We start from the raw sequence: 23671 nt of genomic DNA, 5'->3' as shown, positions 1-23671 counted from the left end.
TATTTCTTTTACACAAATGCATCGCTTGACTTCAGAAGGCCTTTTATTTAACCCTGGAGCCGTGTGTAGTATGTTTATGATGGATGGATGTGGATGGAAGCACTTTCTTCAGCCTTATACTCATTGATCACTATCACTGCCATTATAAAGCTTTGATGTGTCAGGATATTTAATAATATTTCGCAGATTGTGTTCATCAGAAAGAAGAAAGTCATATACACTTAGGATGGCTTGAGGGTGAGTTAAGCTTGGGTTAATTTTCATTTCAAAGTGAAATAATCTTTTAAGTGTCTTGCTCAGTGCCACAATAGTGGCAATTCCTGTCAAACTCACAACTTTTTGGTTCCATTGGGAAGTCCAGATCCCCAAACATGCTGCTGTTGATTTGTCTAACTTGATATGTAGTCATGGACTGTGGGCCATTTTGCTTCCTAACAACAGCAATTTTTTGCCTTTCATTTGTTTGTCTCTCTCTGAAATTAGAGGGAAGAAAACACAAAAACATCTGAAAACCTTAAAGGTGTTTGATGATTGATAGCCGTGACAGTGTGTTCAAGGTATTTTGTTGTTGTTGTTGTTGGGGTGTGTGTGTGTTGTCTTCACAAAGTTCAGTTTGATATCAAGTTGTAATTTTAAATTACTCTTGTGGAGTATAATTTGATTGTCTCTTTGATTTTGTTGAAATAAAAGTATTTCTGATGCAAATTTGTGCAAGTAATTGACTGAAATCATATATGATTTGTATATGCAGAGAAATTGTAGTATTTACTGAAGTCATATAAGATAATTATATGTAGAGATATGAGGAATTAGGTGGAAACGTATAAAATCTGTATAAAATTCATATGAGCAAATGATGCAAAATTTAAACAAATCCTGTATGACTCGCATTTGATCCAATCAAGAATTTTAAATGATTTGTATAAGAAATGTACTGACATTCATACACATTTTCTACTAAAATCATATACTATTGCATACTGTTGTCATGTAAAACTCATATAAAAATTTTACAGTATTCATATGACCTAAGAAATCCCATATAAGTTGTATGTGTGCTTTTTAGTATGAAAGTGGCCATAATCGGTCTGATTTTGTATATAACATGTATTGGACTTATATGAAACGCATAAGGAAATGCTGGCTGATTTGAGTGAGGAAGATATATGGTTGCTGTATATGAAACATACAGATTTTTTTCATATAGCATTAGCCGGAACTGGAACTGGGATCTCCCAAGCTTCCCACAAGGCTATCAGCACCGACGATAGGACATTATATTCAACTTGACTGCAGTTGGTTTGTTTATTCATTCAATGCATTTTACCTGTACATAAATTAACTTTTTATGTCATCGCAGTCTATTGCCTCAATGGTGTACAGTGTCTTTGGGTGGATTGCTGAGGCTGATTTCCAGCAACAACCATTTTAGGATTGTTTGTGATTTGGTCTCGACTTAGGAGACCTCTTGACTACCCCTAACTTTTCAGGCTTGCGGGCTAGATTTAGTGCTAAAATGCTTTGTGAAATACTTAGAGCAACATTTAGGTTCCAAATTAGGACTGACATGCCTATTATTGGTTCTCCTAAATTGGCAATTTAGGAGCTACTTTTAGCCTTAAGATGTTTGTGAATATGGCCCCTGACTGACATCAAGTTCAGTGCAATTCTATTCACATTTATTTGTATAGCACGTTTTACAATACATGTCATTTCAAAGCAGCTTTACAGAAAATGCATGTCAACGTTACAATTTAGAGTAATCTGTTATCAGAGTTGACTGTGTCCAAATTATTAATTTCAGAAATGTACATATGCAAATCATGCAGTTAGCTAACAATGCATTAATTTAAACAATGTATTAATTTAGGTAGAAACAATGAGCGCATGGATGTAATGAATACATGTTAACAAGGATTAGGATATATAGCAACATTTGGAATGGTACATGTTGATCCAGAGTTCACGTTTGAAGTCCTTGCAGGTGTGGTGGTCATCTGAAGTCTTCATAGGAGGCTGAATCCAAACTGAAGCTGATGTCCTCTCTAGCCACCTTTGGACAGGCATCCTGAGATAAAACAGAAAAGAAAATGGAGAATAATTAACATAGCTGCTGTTCATAACATTAAGCAAAGATAAACATGTGCATTTGATCTGATATACTGGAGTACAAGAATATGAGATGCATTAAGTGAATGCTTGGCTAAAGAGATGCGTCTTTACATTGAACTGAGTGAGTCTGAGCCCCGAACATTATCAGAAAGGCTATTCCAGAGTTAGGAGCCAAATGTGAAAACGCTCTACCTCCTTTAGTGGACTTAGATATACTAGGTACAACCAGAAGTCCAGAGTTTTGTGATCTTAAAGATCGTGAAGGATTGTAGGGCGATAGAAGATCGGTTAAGTACACAGGAGCTAAACCATTTAGAGCCTTATAGGTCATTAGCAATATTTTATAATAAATACGGAACTTAATGGGTAACCAGTGTAGAGATGATAAAATTGGTGATATATGATCATATTTTCTTGACCTGGTAAGAACTCTAGCAGCTACATTTTGTACCAATTACAGCTTGTTTATTGTGGATGCAGGACAACCATCTAGTAATGCATTACAGTAATCTAGTCTAGAGGTCATGGATGCATGAACTAACAGATAACATGTTCCATAGCTTAGTGATGTTTCTGAGGTGGAAGAAGGCTGTTTTTGTAACATATGAAATATGATTTTTAAAGAACAATTCGCTAAAAAAATAATTTTGGCACATCTGAGTCTGGTGATAACAAGAAGTGTGGGGCTGGACAAGGTACATAGAAACAAACATGATAAGCTTGTTGACTCACTGTCTTATGGCAAAGCCTTTGCAGGCAACATTTGCGCACAAAGGAATATCATTTTAATGATCTACAGCAAAATAGAGCGAGCTTTGGTGAGAACTAAACAAATATTTAATTACTATAGTAGTAATTTCTCACTAGAAATGACATCAAAAGTGTTAAATGTTGGTCAGAAATGTACATTTACACACAAACTGACCACCAACCACAACTTTCAGACTCCATCTTTATTTTTTCACAGAATGGACAGCACAGGATTGTGGGATATCAGAGGCAGCGAAGGATAAATGTATGCTGCCTTCAAAAATCAATCAGATCAAGGTATCTCCGGAGACAAAAAGTGAAGCTAAAATGTGTTCACTCAAAATATAAAATAAAAACACACAGCCAAAGAAAACACAAACCGCGAGCCACATAGAACACAACAACACAAGAACGATAAAACAAGAAGATACATGAGTGTCTCAAAACCAAGAATAAACCAGACTGGAGTGACAGAACTTACAATGTAAACCTCTTAAAAAAGTAGCCATCGATTGTCACAAAAAGATATATAAACTTATGGCACTTCAGATCATTAACACCTTCTTCTACACATATAACGCCTCATAACGCCCCTCTGACTATGTGTAAAAAAAAAGTGTGAATCTGTGACTCTGTCAATCATATTCATTTCCTTCAACAAATTCTAACTGAGCAAATTCACATTTAACACTGAAGAAAAAATTTATGGAAAAGAAGTTTTTTTTTAAGCTGCTATTCAGCTGTTCACTGTTCTTGTGTTCTCCAAAACATATTTTTCAGAGTTGAAACGGCTTTCACAATCTTTGTACTCATCTTACAGGAAGTGGCACAACTGAACTTAGAAATAAACTACATAAACTACAACTACATGTTAAAATACATAAGAAATTTAAAAGATGTGCTGTGCAATGAATGATTAATGTTTAATACCTTTAAATGAGGTATTACAAGGTGACAGGAAGAAGAGCAGTGTTAATGATGGGACAAACAGAAACACAGAATTCTTGCTACTGTGTTTGTGCTTTTTTTGGAATCGCTTAAGTGACATTTTAATGAAATTTCTGTTTTCAGGTAAAAAAAAAAAAAAAAACTTTTGTTTTGACTTTTATATAGTCTAGTATGTGTTGAACAGTTAAAACAGGTCCATAGACAGTTACTTTTTTCCCTCATAACGTTTCATTTCTATTTTTTCTCTCTCTTTTGCTTTCTTGCTCCTCCACCTACACTGTAAAAAATTACCGTGATTTTAACAGTAAAAGACTGTAAAAATGCTGCGGTGAAAAACTGTTAATTGGTTTACAGAAAGTTTCCGTACTATATACGGTGAATAACTGTAATAGATCTAACGGTACATTTAATGTAATTTTACGGTAAAATACCGTTAAATTCACAGTTTTTGAAAGTGAAAAATAACAATTCATTGTAAAATTTACAGTGAAAAACCGTAAATTGACATTCCCACAATTCACATTTGATATATTTTTGTTGAAATAACTGTTTCTTCTTAGTTTTTCTCATTTTTTTCTAATCAGTTATGTACATTAGGTTTACCATGATGGTGTTTAGTGTGTGTGTGAATGACACTGTGTGCTCCTTCTATATATTAGTATTGTCCTCCTCAGCTTGTGGAAAATCTGCTTGTGATGAACTTTGATTCATCATTTGATTCATTCATAATCAGATATTAGTACTTCATTAGGTTGGTAAATTAACATTATATCAGTTAATGAAATATGTTATTTTACCGTAAATTTTACTGGGATTGTTTTTACAGTGTACTGAAATCGAATGTTAAATATACATATTTAAAATGTAAAATTCACATGTAACTCCATAAGTATGTTTACGGTTTGATGTCATTTTTACAGTATTGTTCTGGTAACCACAGCTGCCGGTATTTTTCCGTAGAAACAACGGGATTTTTTTTTACAGTGTACATATATAAAATATGTTGTTTTAGTTTTGGATAAGTTCATGTACATTAACACAGAAGGGTTGACCGGGAATTGTTGTTCTGCTTAGTAAACCAATTTATAGCAGTTGTTCAAGTTATCTTTAATCCTGTATTTTTTATTGGTTTCTATTAATGTTTCATGTATCTGTGATATAAATAAAAGAAAAGCTGTGTTTTTGTTTTTGAAAGATAAAATGGCTGGTTTTATTATTTATCACAAGAAATGCATAGTTCAAGGGCTGATTACAATTTTTGGAAAAGTGATGTCAGGACATTTGTTTGTGTCATGGTACAAATAGATCAGCAGGGGTCGTTCCTATTCTCAAAGGAAATTTCAGGGGGAAAATTCTTCATAATGACAGTAATATTAATGGAAGGTGGCTAATATTCTTATTAGAGGACTCTCATAAGCTATATATTATTGCTAATATTTATGGTACTAATTGCAAATCTACAAATTTGCTTTTACTTCATGAATTAGAAGGACGAATTTATTAACTAAACACGTAAATGCAAAATTTATACTTGGGGTGATTTTAATGTAGCCCCAGATAATAACTTAGATAGATGGCCTCCCAAAGGAGTAAAAGATGATGTTAGTAACAAGTTGTGGATAATGCAATAATTTAGGACTTGTTGATATCTGGTGAAAAATGAACCCCCCAAAACTCATGTATACATGGCAAAATAGTGATTTGTCTTTGCAGTCTCGTATAGATCTATGGTTAATATCAGAGGCATTGACTTCCTTAATAGACAACGTTACTAATGTTCCTGCAGTTTTTATGGACCATAAATCTATTCACACGTTCATCACCACTAATAATGACAGTGGAAAGAACATGAGCAGAAGTCGACACTGGATTTTAAACAATTCTTTATTATTAAACAATGATTTTAAGCGGGAGGTCTTAAGAATAATTGAAAAATACTATAAACAGAATTTTACCAATATGGGCTGCATTGGGATATTATGAAATATAGGGCCCTATTTTAACGATCTAAATGCAAAGTGTAAAGCGCACGGCGCAGGTGCACTCAGGGCGTGTCCAAATCCACTTTTGCTATTTTAACGACGGAAAAACGGTCCGTGCGCCGGGGCGCATTTTTGAAATGGGTTGTCCCTATTCTCTTAATGAGTAATGGGCGTAACGTTCAATAAACCAATCAGAGTGTCATCTCCCATTCCCTTTAAGAGCGAGATGCGCTCGCGCCATGGCGGATTGCTATTTACATGCCGGAATTTGTTGGCGGAAAAGCTGAACGCTTTTCAAGCGTAGAAACTGATCTGCTCGTGCGCGAAGTTAAAGCGCGCGAGCAGATCATCTACGGGACAAGCAGGATATAACATTATATATATTATATAATTATATATTATATAACATATAACATTATAAAATACACTGACTTATTAAACACACCGATTCAACTGAGGAGTTCAACGAGTGATGTTTTGCTGAAATTACCTGTTAAGTGGCCAGTCAATCTTTCAGTCGTCTGCGTTGGATACAGGCTTTCAAATAGCTCCGCGCGATCAGTCAGTTAATATGTGTGTGTATTGGCAAGATTGTTCAATTAATTAGCCAATTTCGTTCATCATTATAAGTAGTAATAGGCTGAATTGAAAATAGGTATCCTAATTCTAATACACACAATGACTATTCATCATTACATTTTTATATGTAGCCTACACAATAATATTCTTTTACACTGTAATCCTTTTGTTTTTAATATTTGGCATGTTTGTGTGATGCGCATCCCTGTGTGTAATAAGCAAAGTCAACGCACACTGTGGACGCGCCCAGAGGCGCAGTTTCTACCAACGCGCTCTAACAAAAAAATATTGTGCCATTGAATTTAGACTTTAGACCAGGTTTGAGTTGGTCTATGGCGCAGTCTATTTTCAGCTCCTTAAAATAGCAATGCGCCGGCAATGCGCCTGAACACACCTCTTTTTTAGACCAGCACGCCCATGGGCGCACTAACTGGCGCAAATGCATTTACTAATTTAAGGACGTGACGCTGAACGCAAACTAGCAAACACAATTGCGCTGCGCCTTGCGTCGCATTGCTCCGGGTGTATAGGGCCCATAAAGTGAGGAGTTTAGCCATTAAAATGAGGATTGCCAAAAATAAATGGGCCATCATCCAAAAGTTTGGTGGCCAGTGTGATAAAACAGATAAAACAGAAGAAGAAGCTCAAAATCTCATAAAATTACAAGGGTATTTAAATAAGCTTTAGGAGGAGAAGGCAAAAGGTGCTTTCATACACTCCAAAAGGAAGGGGCTTCAACATGCTGAAAAAAACATGAGATATTTTTATTCTTCAGAGAAAAAGAAATGATGAAAGATTATCAATTAATAAATTACAGATAAACAACACTGTCAGATGATTTACCTACAATTTCAAAATATATAGCAAAATTTCATTAAACTTAGCTCTGACATTTGAGTCCTTTTTAAAAAAAATGGATAATTGTATTTTTTGTTAACAATGAGTTTGGCAGCATTTATGAGAAAAAGCTTGGTATTACAGAACTTATAGGATAACAAATCTCCTGGTATTAATAGGCTTACGAATGAATTTTTCAGGGATGCCCTTTCCCCATTTATTTTAGCTATGTTTAATGAATCTATAAAGAATTTAATTTTACCTCCATCTCTTAGACAGGGTGTAATTACCTTAGTACCAAAGCCAAATAAGGATACTCTATCTCTAGATGGATATATATACCTTTATTAAACACAGATGTCAAACTGTTTTCTCTTAGTCAGGTTTCATGAAAGGGAGGCATATATGCAACAATATTCATCTTATTCTTGATTTTATTTATTACAGTCACCTTTTCATTTGATTATATCCACCTTCTCATTAGCCACGTTTACATGTACACTTTTTTGATACATGAGACGTTGTCTAATCCATGGTGTTTACATGTACCAGCGCTTTCAATCTGAATGACTTGACAACCTAATACTATTAACTGATTTTAACTGATACAGTGGAGCACAAATACATGTTCGCAACATTAGAATACTTTAAAATTTGAGTTTAAAGTATTCTAATGTTTAATACTTTATTTATTTATTTATTTTAGAAAGGCAGTAACATCCCTGTACACAGAATGTAGCAGCTCTGTTAAAATGATTTCTGGTAGATTTTTTCTTTCTAGGGGCATCAGACAAGGCTGCCCAATCTATTTCTTTTTCAGCTTGTCACACAGGTTCTTTCTTGCTATGTAAATATGAACTTCTTTCAGGGTATTAACATTTTTGGGAATGAATTAAACATTTGTCAGCTGGCTGATGACACAACACTTTTTAAAAAAATGCAAAGCAATTATTACCATAAATAATTTCTCTAAGGTATCTGGTCTCAAATGTCAAATTGGAGATTTTTTTACTTAAGAGTGTTAACTTTGATGAAATTGAAGATTCATAAATCATGATTGATATATGATTAGTTGGTCAGTTGAGTATTACTGAACTGTCTTAATTTTATGTGTCATATTTCTGTTAAAGAATATTGCATCGTCTTGAATTCTATTTCTGCCAAAATTATATTTCTATTCAGAAATCAGGCAACTTGGTGTAACACTGGAAGTAAAGTGTCACGATCACCAGTGAGAGTGCCCTATCAGCCATTAGAGGGCACTCCATCCCGGACTCTCATTTCTACCCATTGCATTCACTTCATTACCCATAACGCACTGCCGGACTCATTATCTCATGATCACTTCATTACACACGCCTGTTTTGTATTATGTTATTAGTGTCTGTCTATTTATACTGAGTTGTTTCTGTCCTTGGTTGTGGTTTATTGTATTTGTTAAGTGCACCGTTTTGTTTCTCTGGCGTTGTGTTTTGTGGACTGGATATTTTGGATTTTTACCCTTGCCTGCCTTTGGATTAACGTTTCTGGATTCCCCAATAAATACTTATGCTGCAACTGGATCTCAACATCTTGTTCTTGTGTGCCCGTGACAGAATAAACCACCACCAAGGGATCCAGCAGCATGAGTGTTCGGATTCGTCCTCCAGCCTCCATTGGAGAGCGAATGGCTCTGTTTCGGGCAGTTTTGGCTCTGCGACAGGAGGGAGCAGAGGTAGGAGGTTTTGCCCAGTTTTTCTGGACAATGGCAAGAGGACTGCGTTATAATGATGCAGCGCAAAAGGAGATATTCAATGGATGCCTGGATGACCCTCTTCCTCAGTGTGAGTTGGAGGGGCTCCGGACCCTGGATTTTTGGGGTTTCGTTTTCTACCTCGAAGATCGGGGTCGGAGGACCTCACCTGATCTACCAACCAGTGAGTCCGATCCAGCCTGTGAGTCCGCTCCAGAGTCCACCGAGGAGATGGACACAGGTACATCGTCTATCTCACGTAAAAGGAGGAAGAGGAGAAAGGCTCCAGCCAGTGAGTCGGCTCCAGCCAGTGAGTCGGCTCCAGCCAGTGAGCCGGCTCCAGCCAGTGAGTCGGCTCCAGCCAGTGAGTCGGCTCCAGCCAGTGAGCCCGCTCCAGCCAGTGAGTCCGCTCCAGAGCACGCTTCAGCCAGTGAGTCCGCTCCAGTCAGTGAGTCTACTACAGAGGCCGCTCCAGTCAGTGAGCCCGCTCCAGTTAGTGAGTCCACTCCAGAGCCCGTTCCAGTCAGTGAGCCCGCTCCAGTCAGTGAGTCCACTCCAGAGCCCGCTCCAGTCAGTGAGTCCACTCCAGAGCACGCTTCAGCCAGTGAGTCCGCTCCAGTCAGTGAGTCTACTACAGAGCCCGCTCCAGTCAGTGAGTCCACACCAGTTACTGAGTCCACTCCAGAGCCCGTTCCAGTCAGTGAGCCCGCTCCAGTCAGTGAGTCCACTCCAGAGCCCGCTCCAGTCAGTGAGTCCACTCCAGAGCACGCTTCAGCCAGTGAGTCCGCTCCAGTCAGTGAGTCTACTCCAGAGCCCGCTCCAGCCAGTGAGTCCGCTCCAGAGCACGCTTCAGCCAGTGAGTCCGCTCCAGTCCGTGAGTCTACTACAGAGGCCGCTCCAGTCAGTGAGCCCGCTCCAGTTAGTGAGTCCACTCCAGAGCCCGTTCCAGTCAGTGAGCCCGCTCCAGTCAGTGAGTCCACTCCAGAGCCCGCTCCAGTCAGTGAGTCCACTCCAGAGCCCGCTCCAGTCAGTGAGTCCACTCCAGAGCCCGCTCCAGTCAGTGAGTCCACTCCAGAGCACGCTTCAGCCAGTGAGTCCGCTCCAGTCAGTGAGTCTACTACAGAGGCCGCTCCAGTCAGTGAGCCCGCTCCAGTTAGTGAGTCCACTCCAGAGCCCGTTCCAGTCAGTGAGCCCACTCCAGTCAGTGAGTCCACTCCAGAGCCCGCTCCGGTCAGTGAGTCCACTCCAGAGCCCGCTCCGGTCAGTGAGTCCACTCCAGAGCCCGCTCCGGTCAGTGAGTCCACTCCAGAGCCCGCTCCGGTCAGTGAGTCCACTCCAGAGCCCGCTCCGGTCAGTGAGTCCACTCCAGAGCCCACTCCGGTCAGTGAGTCCACTCCAGAGCCCGCTCCAGTCAGTGAGTCCACTCCAGAGCCCGTTCCAGTCAGTGAGTCCACTCTAGTCAGTGAGTCCACTCCAGAGCCCGTTCCAGTCAGTGAGTCCACTCTAGTCAGTGAGTCCACTCCAGAGCCCGTTCCAGTCAGTGAGTCCACTCTAGTCAGTGAGTCCACTCCAGAGCCCGCTCCAGTTAGTGAGTCCACTCCAGAGCCCGTTCCAGTCAGTGAGTCCACTCTAGTCAGTGAGTCCACTCCAGAGCCCGCTCCAGTTAGTGAGTCCACTCCAGAGCCCGCTCCAGTCAGTGAGTCCACTCCAGAGCCCGCTCCAGTTAGTGAGTCCACTCCAGAGGCCGCTCCAGTCAGTGAGCCCGCTCCAGTTAGTGAGTCCACTCCAGAGCCCGTTCCAGTCAGTGAGTCCACTCCAGTTAGTGAGTCCACTCCAGAGCTCGCTCCAGTCAGTGAGTCCACTCCAGAGCCCGCTCCAGTCAGTGAGTCCACTCCAGAGTCCGCTCCAGTCAGTGAGTCCACTCCAGAGCCCGCTCCAGTCAGTGAGTCCACTCCAGAGCCCGCTCCAGTCAGTGAGTCCACTCCAGAGCCCGCTCCAGTCAGTGAGTCCACTCCAGAGCCCGCTCCAGTCAGTGAGTCCACTCCAGAGCCCGCTCCAGTCAGTGAGTCCACTCCAGAGCCCGCTCCAGTCAGTGAGTCCACTCCAGAGCCCGCTCCAGTCAGTGAGTCCACTCCAGAGCCCGCTCCAGTCAGTGAGTCCACTCCAGAGCCCGCTCCAGTCAGTGAGTCCACTTCAGAGCCCGCTCCAGTCAGTGAGTCCACTCCAGAGCCCGCTCCAGTCAGTGAGTCCACTCCAGAGCCCGCTCCAGTCAGTGAGTCCACTCCAGAGCCCGCTCCAGTCAGTGAGTCCACTCTAGTCAGTGAGTCCACTCCAGAGCCCGCTCCAGTCAGTGAGTCCACTCCAGAGCCCGCTCCAGTCAGTGAGTCCACTCCAGAGCCCGCTCCAGTCAGTGAGTCCACTCCAGAGCCCGCTCCAGTCAGTGAGTCCACTCCAGAGCCCGCTCCAGTCAGTGAGTCCACTCCAGAGCCCGCTCCAGTCAGTGAGTCCACTCCAGAGCCCGTTCCAGTCAGTGAGTCCACTCCAGTTAGTGAGTCCACTCCAGAGCCCGCTCCAGTCAGTGAGTCCACTCCAGAGTCCGCTCCAGTCAGTAAGTCCACTCCAGAGCCCGTTCCAGTCAGTGAGTCCACTCCAGAGCCCGCTCCAGTTAGTGAGTCCACTCCAGAGCCCGCTCCAGTTAGTGAGTCCACTCCAGAGCCCGCTCCTGTCAGTGAGTCCACTCCAGAGCCCGCTCCAGTCAGTGAGTCCGCTCCAGCCAGCCCCAGCCTGAGCACGCTGCCGTCTCAGAGCAGCCCCAGCCTGAGCACGCTGCCGTCCCAGAGCAGCCCCAGCCTGAGCACGCTGCCGTCCCAGAGCAGCCCCAGCCCGAGCACGCTGCCGTCCCAGAGCAGCCCCAGCCCGAGCACGCTGCCGTCCCAGAGCAGCCCCAGCCCGAGCACGCTGCCGTCAGTGAGTCCACCAGCCAGAGTCCGCTGCCGTCAGTAGCAGCCCCAGCCAGAGCACGCTGCCGTCCCAGAGCAGCCCCAGCCCGAGCACGCTGCCGTCCCAGAGCAGCCCCAGCCCGAGTCCACTCCAGAGCCCGCCCCAGCCTGAGCACGCTGCCGTCCCAGAGCAGCCCCAGCCTGAGCACGCTGCCATCCCAGAGCAGCCCCAGTCTGAGCCCGCTGCCATCCCTGAGTCCTCCGCTCTCCCTGATACGGCCACGGAGACCGTTACCGAGCTGTCCGCTCCCCTTGATACGGCCACGGAGGCCGCGCCACCGAAGCGCCTTGCCCTGCGGGCGCCACCGAAGCGCCTTGCCCTGCCGCCTGAGCAGCCCGAGCCTGGTACCATCACCGAGCTGTCCGCTCCCCTTGATACGGCCACGGAGGCCGTCACCGAGCTGTCCGCTCTCTCTGATACGGCCACGGAGGCCGTCACCGAGCTGTCCGCTCTCCCTGATATGGCCATGAAGCACCCTTGGCCTACTGCCCTGCCGCCGTCCAAGTCTTCTGCCCTGCCGCCACCGCCCAGATCTTCTGTCCTGCCGCCATCATCCAAGCCTTCTGCCCTGCCGCCGCTGCCCAGGCTTTCTGCCCTGCCGCCACTGCCCAGGCCGTCTGAACCGTTGGAACCAGCCTGGTCAGTTCCTCCAGCGCCGCCTTGGCAACCAGCCAGGACTCCAGACCCCGGGGAACCCGCCTGGTCAGTTCTTCCAGCGCCGCCCTGGCATTCAGCCAGGACCCTGACTCTCTTGAGCCCCCCGTGGTTTGTTCCTCCGGCTCCCCCCTGGCCTTCGGTCGGGGGTTCTGGTCCTGGCCCACCATCCCTCCCCCTGATCCTCCACCTGTCCACCTCCCTCCTGGGTTTTTTGGTGTTTTTTTTTTTTTTTTTTTGGACTGGTGGAGCGTCTGGTAGCCGCTCCTTTGAGGGGGGGTAATGTCACGATCACCAGTGAGAGTGCCCTATCAGCCACTAGAGGGCACTCCATCCCGGACTCTCATTTCTACCCATTGCATTCACTTCATTACCCATAACGCACTGCCGGACTCATTATCTCATGATCACTTCATTACACACACCTGTTTTGTATTATGTTATTAGTGTCTGTCTATTTATACTGAGTTGTTTCTGTCCTTGGTTGTGGTTTATTGTATTTGTTACGTGCACCGTTTTGTTTCTCTGGCGTTGTGTTTTGTGGACTGGATATTTTGGATTTTTACCCTTGCCTGCCTTTGGATTAACGTTTCTGGATTCCCCAATAAATACTTATGCTGCAACTGGATCTCAACATCTTGTTCTTGTGTGCCCGTGACATAAAGTCTCTGAACAATTATTGATTACAATTGCTCTTTTTATAATTGTGAGAGTCTTTTGTGCATTTATTTTTGAATGTCCCTGTTCATCTTCCTTTTGTTATGAGATGTCTCAGTTTCTAAGTGTTAGAATGAGCTGCAACCTAGTCTTAAATTTGTCATCTGTTTTACTTTATTCGAATATAACTTTTCCAAAAGAAAAATATATATTATCCATATATTGTTTTTGTTATTAGGAAAAAAAAAAAAAATAATTATCAAACTAAATGGAATAACTCAAAACCCAAATTTGCTCATGTTATTTAGAATCTATAAAGTTTTCAACAAATCGAAAAGCCCAAAGAACTGTATCTTTGCTAAATGAATTTAACATGTTTGTGATGCCCTTTAATTTTAAGTTCATTTTTTTTGTTTCTTTTCATTATTGCTGTTTCAGTGTATACTTGCAAAATGTGAAAATGTGTTGCTGTTTAATTTTGTAGTTTTGAAAGTTTAGTTTAAAAAAAAAAAAAAAAAAAATCAAATGAATTAAACCTGCATGAGCCATTTTGATGCAATCATATTTTTGTCCGCCGGGTGGCGCTCTGACAATGGTATATTAGGAGCAGATGGTTAATTAGACAACAGGTGTGTTTGGTGCCAGGAAAGCTAGTTTTTGATTGTGCTTGACCATCAAGCTGTGCCTTTGAACGTGCTTACAACTGTCAACTGGTTTACTGTGTTGGACTGATCTTAATGCTTAACTGTGCAAGAAACCGTATAGGTTATGGACATTGTGTTTGCTCTATCTGCAAGGTATGAACTTCGCATTGGTATCATGTCATGAACTTTAAAGAATGAGAGCTCACAGGAAGCTGGTTGGAAGCAATGTTTATTGATTGGAGCACATTAAATGGACGCTGTTTGCATTTTAACATCTGTGTGCATGGATTAAATTTACGCACACGTCAATTACTTGCCTACTTCTGTCACCAACACCAGCAGCTGAATAGAAGGCCGTGATAAAACATGTTCTGTTTTCTGACTAACATTATGAGTATCTCTATATATAGTTACAACACCGCCACCACTGCTCATAACAGTAGCCAGGTGGTGTAGACTCATTATGACCGAAATAATCAGTTGGTTTAAGCCAGGATTCAGTAAAACAAATTACATCAAAACTATTATCTTTGATCATTTCATTTACAGTCAAGTGTAAGTGTTCATTCACTTCTGACAACATCCAGGTTGAGAGATCAGATTGTGGCCTGAGGTCCTGTGAAATGGACTGCATGTAACTGCGTTGAGGCTCTGAATACTGCATATGCCTGAAACCTTACATGCCATACTGACCCGTGTTTGATGTGAAAGAAGTAACATTGTGGGGTGTTTGCAAAGTTCACAATAATCCCATTTTCCTGAACAACCATCAAGTCTTGTGTTCTTCAAAATCTTTGTACTCTGCTTACAGGAAATGGCACAACTGAACTTCACACAAAGTAAGAAATTTAAAAGATGTGCTGTGCAATGAATGATTAATGCTTAATACCTTTTTAAATGAGGTATTACAAGATGACAAACAATCAAACATATTAGAAAACTGATGTTCGAAACAATAAAAATGTAAAAAAAGAGAAAAAAAGCCAGCTTTGTTTTTCTTTTAAAACCATGTCATGTACATCAGTGGTTCTTTGTTGTTTTTTTGTTTTCTTTGGGATCCAGATTTTACTCATCAACAACACTAATAATAACTAATAATAATTGTTTATCATATAAAAGTAAAAAATATAGATTTTTTTTCTTTCTTTTTAATACAAATGACAGGCAGGCAGGAAAACCATTTAACCTAAAATTACTGTTTTTAAAAAGTTATTAGTGATAAATGGTAGCCTATCAATAATTAAACAACTATTATATTCACATACTAAACATTATTTTTGAGGCAATGTGTGCTATAATTTTTTGTCCAATAATTCTAAATTAATCTAAAATCCAATTGAACATTCAATAAAATGTGCAGATCAAAATCAGATGCAGGAATTTATATATAAAACTGATGTGTAATCACAGTTTCCCTGGTCATGCATATTAAGTCATTAATTTACATTCATACTTCATACACATGATCAGTGAAATGCTAAAAGTCAACTGAATTTTTATAGACTCCATGCAGATGAGTCACATTTTGGAGAAAAAAAAAAACTTATTTGACACTTTCTCGCCTCCGCTGAACGCCCAGAGTCACGTCACGCCTCCGCTGATCGCCCAGAGTCACGTCACGTCTCCGCTGATCGCCCAGAGTCACGTCACGCCGCCGCTGATCGCCAAGAGGCACGTCACGCCGCCGCTGATCGCCCAGAGTCACGTCACGCCTCCGCTGATCGCCCAGAGTCACGTCACGCCTCCGCTGATCGCCCAGAGTCACATCACGCCGCCGCTGATCGCCAAGAGGCACGTCACGCCGCCGCTGATCGCCCAGAGTCACGTCACGCCTCCGCTGATCGCCCAGAGTCACGTCACGCCTCCGCTGATCGCCCAGAGTCACGTCACGCCGCCGCTGATCGCCCAGAGTCACGTCACGCCGCCGCTGATCGCCCAGAGTCACGTCACGCCTCCGCTGATCGCCCAGAGTCACGTCACGCCTCCGCTGATCGCCCAGAGTCACGTCACGCCTCCGCTGATCGCCCAGAGTCACGTCACGCCTCCGCTGATCGCCCAGAGTCACGTCACGCCGCCGCTGATCGCCCAGAGTCACGTCACGCCGCCGCTGATCGCCCAGAGTCACGTCACGTCTCCGCTGATCGCCCAGAGTCACGTCACGCCGCCGCTGATCGCCCAGAGTCACGTCACGCCTCCGCTGATCGCCCAGAGTCACGTCACGCCGCCGCTGATCGCCCAGAGTCACGTCACGCCGCCGCTGATCGCCCAGAGTCACGTCACGCCGCCGCTGATCGCCCAGAGTCACGTCACGCCTCCGCTGATCGCCCAGAGTCACGTCACGCCTCCGCTGATCGCCCAGAGTCACGTCACGCCGCCGCTGATCGCCCAGAGTCACGTCACGCCGCCGCTGATCGCCCAGAGTCACGTCACGTCTCCGCTGATCGCCCAGAGTCACGTCACGCCTCCGCTGATCGCCCAGAGTCACGTCACGCCTCCGCTGATCGCCCAGAGTCACGTCACGTCTCCGCTGATCGCCCAGAGTCACGTCACGCCTCCGCTGATCGCCCAGAGTCACGTCACGCCTCCGCTGATCGCCCAGAGTCACGTCACGTCTCCGCTGATCGCCCAGAGTCACGTCACGCCTCCGCTGATCGCCCAGAGTCACGTCACGCCTCCGCTGATCGCCCAGAGTCACGTCACGCCTCCGCTGATCGCCCAGAGTCACGTCACGCCTCCGCTGATCGCCCAGAGTCACGTCACGTCTCCGCTGATCGCCCAGAGTCACGTCACGCCACCGCTGATCGCCCAGAGTCACGTCACGTCTCCGCTGATCGCCCAGAGTCACGTCACGCCGCCGCTGATCGCCCAGAGTCACGTCACGCCGCCGCTGATCGCCCAGAGTCACGTCACGCCGCCGCTGATCGCCCAGAGTCACGTCACGTCTCCGCTGATCGCCCAGAGTCACGTCACGCCTCCGCTGATCGCCCAGAGTCACGTCACGCCTCCGCTGATCGCCCAGAGTCACGTCACGTCTCCGCTGATCGCCCAGAGTCACGTCACGCCTCCGCTGATCGCCCAGAGTCACGTCACGCCGCCGCTGATCGCCCAGAGTCACGTCACGTCTCCGCTGATCGCCCAGAGTCACGTCACGGCGGAGAAATGCGACACCATGGTGAATCATGTAATGGCTGCTGCTAAGGAGAACACTCACAAAATGGCGGCCACAACAACAACACAAAGTCAAGTCACAGTTGATCTTCATGAGCCAAGTCAAGCCGCCACTGATCGCCCAGAGTCACGTCACGTCTCCGCTGATCGCCCAGAGTCACGTCACGCCTCCGCTGATCGCCCAGAGTCACGTCACGCCGCCGCTGATCGCCCAGAGTCACGTCACGCCGCCGCTGATCGCCCAGAGTCACGTCACGCCGCCGCTGGTCGCCCAGAGTCACGTCACGTCTCCGCTGATCGCCCAGAGTCGCGTCACGGCGGAGAAATGCGACACCATGGTGAATCATGTAATGGCTGCTGCTAAGGAGAACACTCACAAAATGGCGGCCACAACAACAACACAAAGTCAAGTCACAGTTGATCTTCATGAGCCAAGTCAAGCCGCCACTGATCGCCCAGAGTCACGTCACGTCTCCGCTGATCGCCCAGAGTCACATCACGCCTCCGCTGATCGCCCAAAGTCACGTCACGTCTCCGCTGATCGCCCAGAGTCACGTCACGCCGCCGCTGATCGCCCAGAGTCACGTCACGTCTCCGCTGATCGCCCAGAGTCACGTCACGCCGCCGCGTAATGGCTGCTGCTAAGGAGAACACTCACAAAATGGCGGCCACAACAACAACACAAAGTCAAGTCACAGTTGATCTTCATGAGCCAAGTCAAGCCGCCACTGATCGCCCAGAGTCACATCACGCCTCCGCTGATCGCCCAGAGTCACGTCACGTCTCCGCTGATCGCCCAGAGTCACGTCACGCCGCCGCTGATCGCCCAGAGTCACGTCACGCCTCCGCTGATCGCCCAGAGTCACGTCACGTCTCCGCTGATCGCCCAGAGTCACATCACGCCTCCGCTGATCGCCCAGAGTCACATCACGCCTCCGCTGATCGCCCAGAGTCACGTCACGTCTCCGCTGATCGCCCAGAGTCACGTCACGCCGCCGCTGATCGCCCACAGTCACGTCACGGCGGAGAAATGCGACACCATGGTGAATCATGTAATGGCTGCTGCTAAGGAGAACACTCACAAAATGGCGGCCACAACAACAACACAAAGTCAAGTCACAGTTGATCTTCATGAGCCAAGTCAAGCCGCCACTGATCGCCCAGAGTCACGTCACGTCTCCGCTGATCGCCCAGAGTCACATCACGCCTCCGCTGATCGCCCAGAGTCACGTCACGTCTCCGCTGATCGCCCAGAGTCACGTCACGCCGCCGCTGGTCGCCCAGAGTCACGTCACGTCTCCGCTGATCGCCCAGAGTCACGTCACGCCGCCGCTGATCGCCCAGAGTCACGTCACGCCGCCGCTGATCGCCCAGAGTCACGTCACGTCTCCGCTGATCGCCCAGAGTCACGTCACGCCTCCGCTGATCGCCCAGAGTCACGTCACGTCTCCGCTGATCGCCCAGAGTCACGTCACGTCTCCGCTGATCGCCCAGAGTCACGTCACGCCGCCGCTGATCGCCCAGAGTCGCGTCACGGCGGAGAAATGCGACACCATGGTGAATCATGTAATGGCTGCTGCTAAGGAGAACACTCACAAAATGGCGGCCACAACAACAACACAAAGTCAAGTCACAGTTGATCTTCATGAGCCAAGTCAAGCCGCCACTGATCGCCCAGAGTCACGTCACGTCTCCGCTGATCGCCCAGAGTCACATCACGCCTCCGCTGATCGCCCAGAGTCACGTCACGTCTCCGCTGATCGCCCAGAGTCACGTCACGTCTCCGCTGATCGCCCAGAGTCACGTCACGCCGCCGCTGATCGCCCACTGTCACGTCACGGCGCCATGGTGAATCATGTAATGGCTGCTGCTAAGGAGAACACTCACAAAATGGCGGCCACAACAACAACACAAAGTCAAGTCACAGTTGATCTTCATGAGCCAAGTCAAGGCGCCACTGATCGCCCAGAGTCACGTCACGCCTCCGCTGATCGCCCAGAGTCACGTCACGCCTCCGCTGATCGCCCAGAGTCACGTCACGTCTCCGCTGATCGCCCAGAGTCACGTCACGCCTCCGCTGATCGCCCAGAGTCACGTCACGCCTCCGCTGATCGCCCAGAGTCACGTCACGTCTCCGCTGATCGCCCAGAGTCACGTCACGCCGCCGCTGGTCGCCCAGAGTCACGTCACGCCGCCGCTGATCGCCCAGAGTCACGTCACGTCTCCGCTGATCGCCCAGAGTCACGTCATATCACTGGTCCTCTCCGAGAGCGGAGAGGATTGTTGTCCAGTGTGGATGATCCACCGTTGATTTCAGCATGAGCAGCTGGCATTCCGAAGCCTTCTTCCCTTAGAGTTTGTGGCGAGGCACATGTAGATTTTCACAACTGAAACTTTTTTTTTTTTTTAAATCTCAGTTAATTCAGTTCATAATATGTAATATTTGATCAAATTACCTCAGTTATTATGCAAATCCCCGAGTATGAGGAAATATGACAGAACATTTTTCACACTAGAAGGGCCTTCCGAAAATATAAACTGAATTAAATTGAATCAAATTTCCAGGTTTAGCAATAAATAAACTTACCGTTAACTTCAACACTGAGAGGTTTTGATGTGACTTTAGAAGGAGGTTGAGGTCCTTCTTCTCCCAGATCCTGCTCTGCTTCACACCTGTACTGAACTCCATCATCAGATCTGTCTGGACGGATCATGAGTGTGACTGTTTTATCCACTGGAGTCTTGATGGTGTCAGTGAAGGTGGTTTGATCCACCAGAGTCTCTCCTTTGTACCATTTGACAGTGAGATTCTGAACAGGAGCCACATTGAGAACGTCACACTGAAGCTCATACTGGTTTCCCTCCTTCATTGGTCCGATGTGATTCACAGTGCTGATGGACACACTGTCTGGAGTCTCTGTGGAGGAAGATTTACACACTCTGATATCTGCAGTCATGAATGTTCATACATTAGATATTTCTGAAAATGAAAGATAACAATATCAATGGCAGAGAAACTCACTGTAAATAGTTATTGGGAGATATGATGAACACTGTTCACCACCTTTAGGGTTTATGAAGCAGAATGGTTTTATGTACCATTCTCTCAAGTTTGACACTCTCCATGTGATCAGATTGTCTTTGCTCATGGGCACTGCTCCCTCACTGGCTTCCCATCCTATCCCATCATGTGGGACAGAAGTGCTACAGGTAACTGACACAGGACTGCCGTACCTCACAACAGCTCTCTGTGGGTTGAGCTCAACAGGACATTCAGCAGCATGTGTACCTGTTAAACACATAGAGAAGATTGTGATTTAAAACTGATGAAGATTCAACAGAGAATTTCAGCACTAAAGTATTGGATTACAAGCAGACACAGAAATAACTTAAACCTGCAAACTTACCACTGGTTAGTTAGGACCATGACATTTACTTAAAGGTACATTATAACTTTTTTTTTTTCCCAAAAATGGTTTTTGTCTTACCCTGATTCACCATTGTTAGTCAGTCAGCTTGAGATCCTTTCCATCTAAATTGGTTATATGTCTTGAGCCTAGTAGTGAATGTTTTATGAGTGCATAGTCTCTCTCTTTTTTTTAGTTATGCAAAAGAACTATATTGATCCACACAGTCATGTAAAGCGAAGCACAACCAAAACAATATTTTTCCATGAAATGCAGTTTTGTTTTAGAGGGCCAGAAGTTATAGTGTACCTTTAATACCAAGTCAAAAATTGTATGGGTTGCTGCAAAAGCCAATCTTTTGTAATGGTCATGATATGCAACAAAAAAAAAAAGCATTCACACTTTATATTAATTCACGAGTTTACACTTACAAATAATCAAGTAAAAGATTATCCGTATTTGGCATGTTGTCCGGGGGAGGACTCCGAGCTCAGAATATGGCCCAAACCCAGAGTACTCCCCCCATCACTGCATGGCTGGGATAGGAGCTGAGAGTGAGGAGGGATGCAGAAAAGACTGTTGAGGAACAATGTGGAGTCGTCTGTATATACAGGCCTCCAATCGTACTGATTGGGTAGATCATTTGAACAAGATCCTCCTGAACTTTAATAAAACATCATGTGTCTTTAACTACTATATACTTGTCAGGCATGATACAACTCAACGTATAATGACGGACATCAGACAAATGAACAGAACTGAAACGGGAACTTATATACACACAGGGGAATTAACTGATAACGTGCAGCTGTGAGATGATTAGTGTCCATAGAAACAAATGAATGTGTGCAGGTGAGGAGCAGGAGGGATGCTGGGAAATGGAGTGCTAGTGCTGGTGACTGTGACAGAACTTACTTTAAAAAGATTTATAGATATAATTGTTAGGTACAATGTACTTATAGTGTTAATATTGTAAAACACTAGTTTAAGGGTGGTTTACGGGTTAAGGGAAGGGTCAACAATGTAATTATATGTTATTACAGAAATTAATTACAGATGTAATTACATGCAGGTATTTTATATATTAGTACTATGTAAAACATGTAGGTACACAATAAGAGCATTGTCTAAAATTATTAATTTAAATATTAGTGCATAGTAGTTTAGGGCACTTAAGCGAGTCCAAAAAAGCTTTACTAATGCAGTAGCAAGACAAGATTTGAACAGGGTTAGTCCAAACTCCAACATATAAACTGAACAGAAATTAATTTAACACTCCAAACTCTGGTCTTAAGACAGAAACAAAGATATAACAGAAATAAAGTTGTAACAAATAAATAAACTGAATTAAATTGAATCACATTTCCAGGTTTAGCAATAAATAAACTTACCGTTAACTTCAACACTGAGAGGATCCGATGTGTCTTTAGGAGATGGTTGAGGTCCTTCTTCTCCCAGATCCAGCTCTGCTTCACACCTGTACTGAACTCCATCATCAGATCTGTCTGGACGGATCATGAGTGTGGCTGTTTTATTCACTGGAGTCTTGATGGTGTCAGTGAAGGTGGTTTGATCCACCAGAGTCTCTCCTTTGTACCATTTGACAGTGAGATACTGAACAGGAGCCACATTGAGAACGTCACACTGAAGCTCATACTGGTTTCCCTCCTTCATTGGTCCGATGTGATTCACAGTGCTGATGGACACACTGTCTGGAGTCTCTGTGGAGGAAGATTTACACACTCTGATATCTGCAGTCATGAATGTAGATATTTCTGAGAATGAAAGATCAAAATATCAATAACAGAGAAACTCACTGTAAACAGTCACTGCGAGATATGATGCACACTGGTCACCACCTTTAGGGTTTATGAAGCAGAATGGTTCTGTGTCCCATTCTCTCAGGTTTGACACTCTCCATGTGATCAGACTGACTGATAAACTCATGGGCACTAGTCCCTCAATGGCTTCCCATCCTATCCCATCATGTGGGACATTAGTGCTACAGTTAACTGCCACAGAACCGTTGTACCTCACAACAACTCTCTGTGGGTTGAGCTGAAGAGGACATTCAGCAGCATGTGTACCTGTTAAACACATAGAGAAGATTGTGATTTAAAACTGATGAAGATTCAACAGAGAATAGCAGCACTAAAGTATTGGATAACAAGCAGACACAGAAATAACTTCTTAAACCTGCAAACTTACCACTGGTCCAAAATTACGTGCAGGTATTTTATATATTAGTACTATGTAACATGTATGTACACAATAAGAGCATTGTATAAAATTATTAATTTAAATATTAGTGCACAGTAGTTTAGGGCACTTAAGCGAGTCCAAAAAAGCTTTACTAATACAGTAGCAAAACAAGATTTGAACAGGGTTAGTCCAAACTCCAACATATCAACTGAACAGAAATTAATTTAACACTCCAAACTGGCCTTAAGACAGAAACAAAGATCTAAAGTTGTAACAAATAAATAAAGTTATCATTTAGCCTACAATAAAGTCAAGGGTAAAGTTTAAAACATATTTAGTCTCATTACAGATACTGCATCAGAAGAATAAAAGTGAAAATACAAACCAGTGAAAAGCACAAGCTGTGAAACTGCTGACAGATAAAAAAGTCCAAAGAAATGTTGAAGCATATTGTATGCGCTCAGAGAAAAACAACTGATCAGAAAATGCTGTAAATAAGACTTAACTTTATCACTGTAACTATGTGGTCTGTGACTGAATAGCTGTAGCTTTATGGAAGTAAATTAATGCCAAATGTTTTTGAAATAAAAAGCTTGTTGAATTGCTCTAACTGAAAACAAATATGCACTACATTAGCTGTACTTGCATTTAGATGCACTGTATTTTTAAGGCTTGCATTTTTATGGGATGAAATTCAACATGGTCGTATATTTAAGCTGTGAATATTTGAATTAAAAATATTTCACACACATTTTCATTATTAAAAATTCAATCATTCATATTCACATTTCAAATTTCACTTCCAAGATATTTATTCTGTTTAAAAATACAACCTATAAAATTCAACTAGCAATTTTCAGTCCATTTTATTTCGCTTTACAAATTCGCTTCCACAAATTCAGTGGTTCAAATTCGGCAGAAAATTCAACATTTCACATCCGGGAACTGCAGGAAGAGCAGTAGAGTGCCGATGCATCATCTCTATCTGCTGTTAGTCTT

General features: G+C 44.5%; 1 protein-coding gene across 1 annotated transcript; it reads right to left on the bottom strand.

Moving 5' to 3' along the window:
• Window positions 1–1668: 1668 nt before the first annotated feature.
• On the bottom strand, window positions 1669–23217 carry LOC137017826 (vascular cell adhesion protein 1-like). Its single transcript, XM_067382518.1, has 6 exons — window positions 23058–23217; window positions 22288–22557; window positions 21862–22191; window positions 20086–20352; window positions 19651–19980; window positions 1669–2068 (listed from the first exon to the last, which is right to left on the bottom strand). The coding sequence occupies exons 1-6, from the start codon at window positions 23119–23121 to the stop codon at window positions 2046–2048; spliced, it is 1284 nt and encodes a 427-aa protein (XP_067238619.1). The 5' UTR covers window positions 23122–23217; the 3' UTR covers window positions 1669–2045.
• Window positions 23218–23671: the final 454 nt, after the last annotated feature.

The sequence above is a fragment of the Chanodichthys erythropterus genome, chromosome 3 (assembly GCF_024489055.1).
Source record: "Chanodichthys erythropterus isolate Z2021 chromosome 3, ASM2448905v1, whole genome shotgun sequence".
Lineage (NCBI taxonomy): Eukaryota > Metazoa > Chordata > Actinopteri > Cypriniformes > Xenocyprididae > Chanodichthys > Chanodichthys erythropterus.
The sequence above is the reverse complement of the archived record's forward strand: the minus strand, read 5'-3'. Positions and strand labels throughout refer to the sequence as shown.

Coding starts and splice junctions, on each gene's coding strand:
- LOC137017826 (XM_067382518.1), bottom strand. CDS start 23,121: ATGCTTCAACATTTCTTTGGACTTTTTTATCTGTCAGCAGTTTCACAG. Junction 22,558..23,057: donor ACAGCTTGTGCTTTTCACTG/GTTTGTATTTTC, acceptor TGTGTTTAACAG/GTACACATGCTGCTGAATGT. Junction 2,069..19,650: donor TCTCAGTGTTGAAGTTAACG/GTAAGTTTATTT, acceptor GTTTTATCTCAG/GATGCCTGTCCAAAGGTGGC.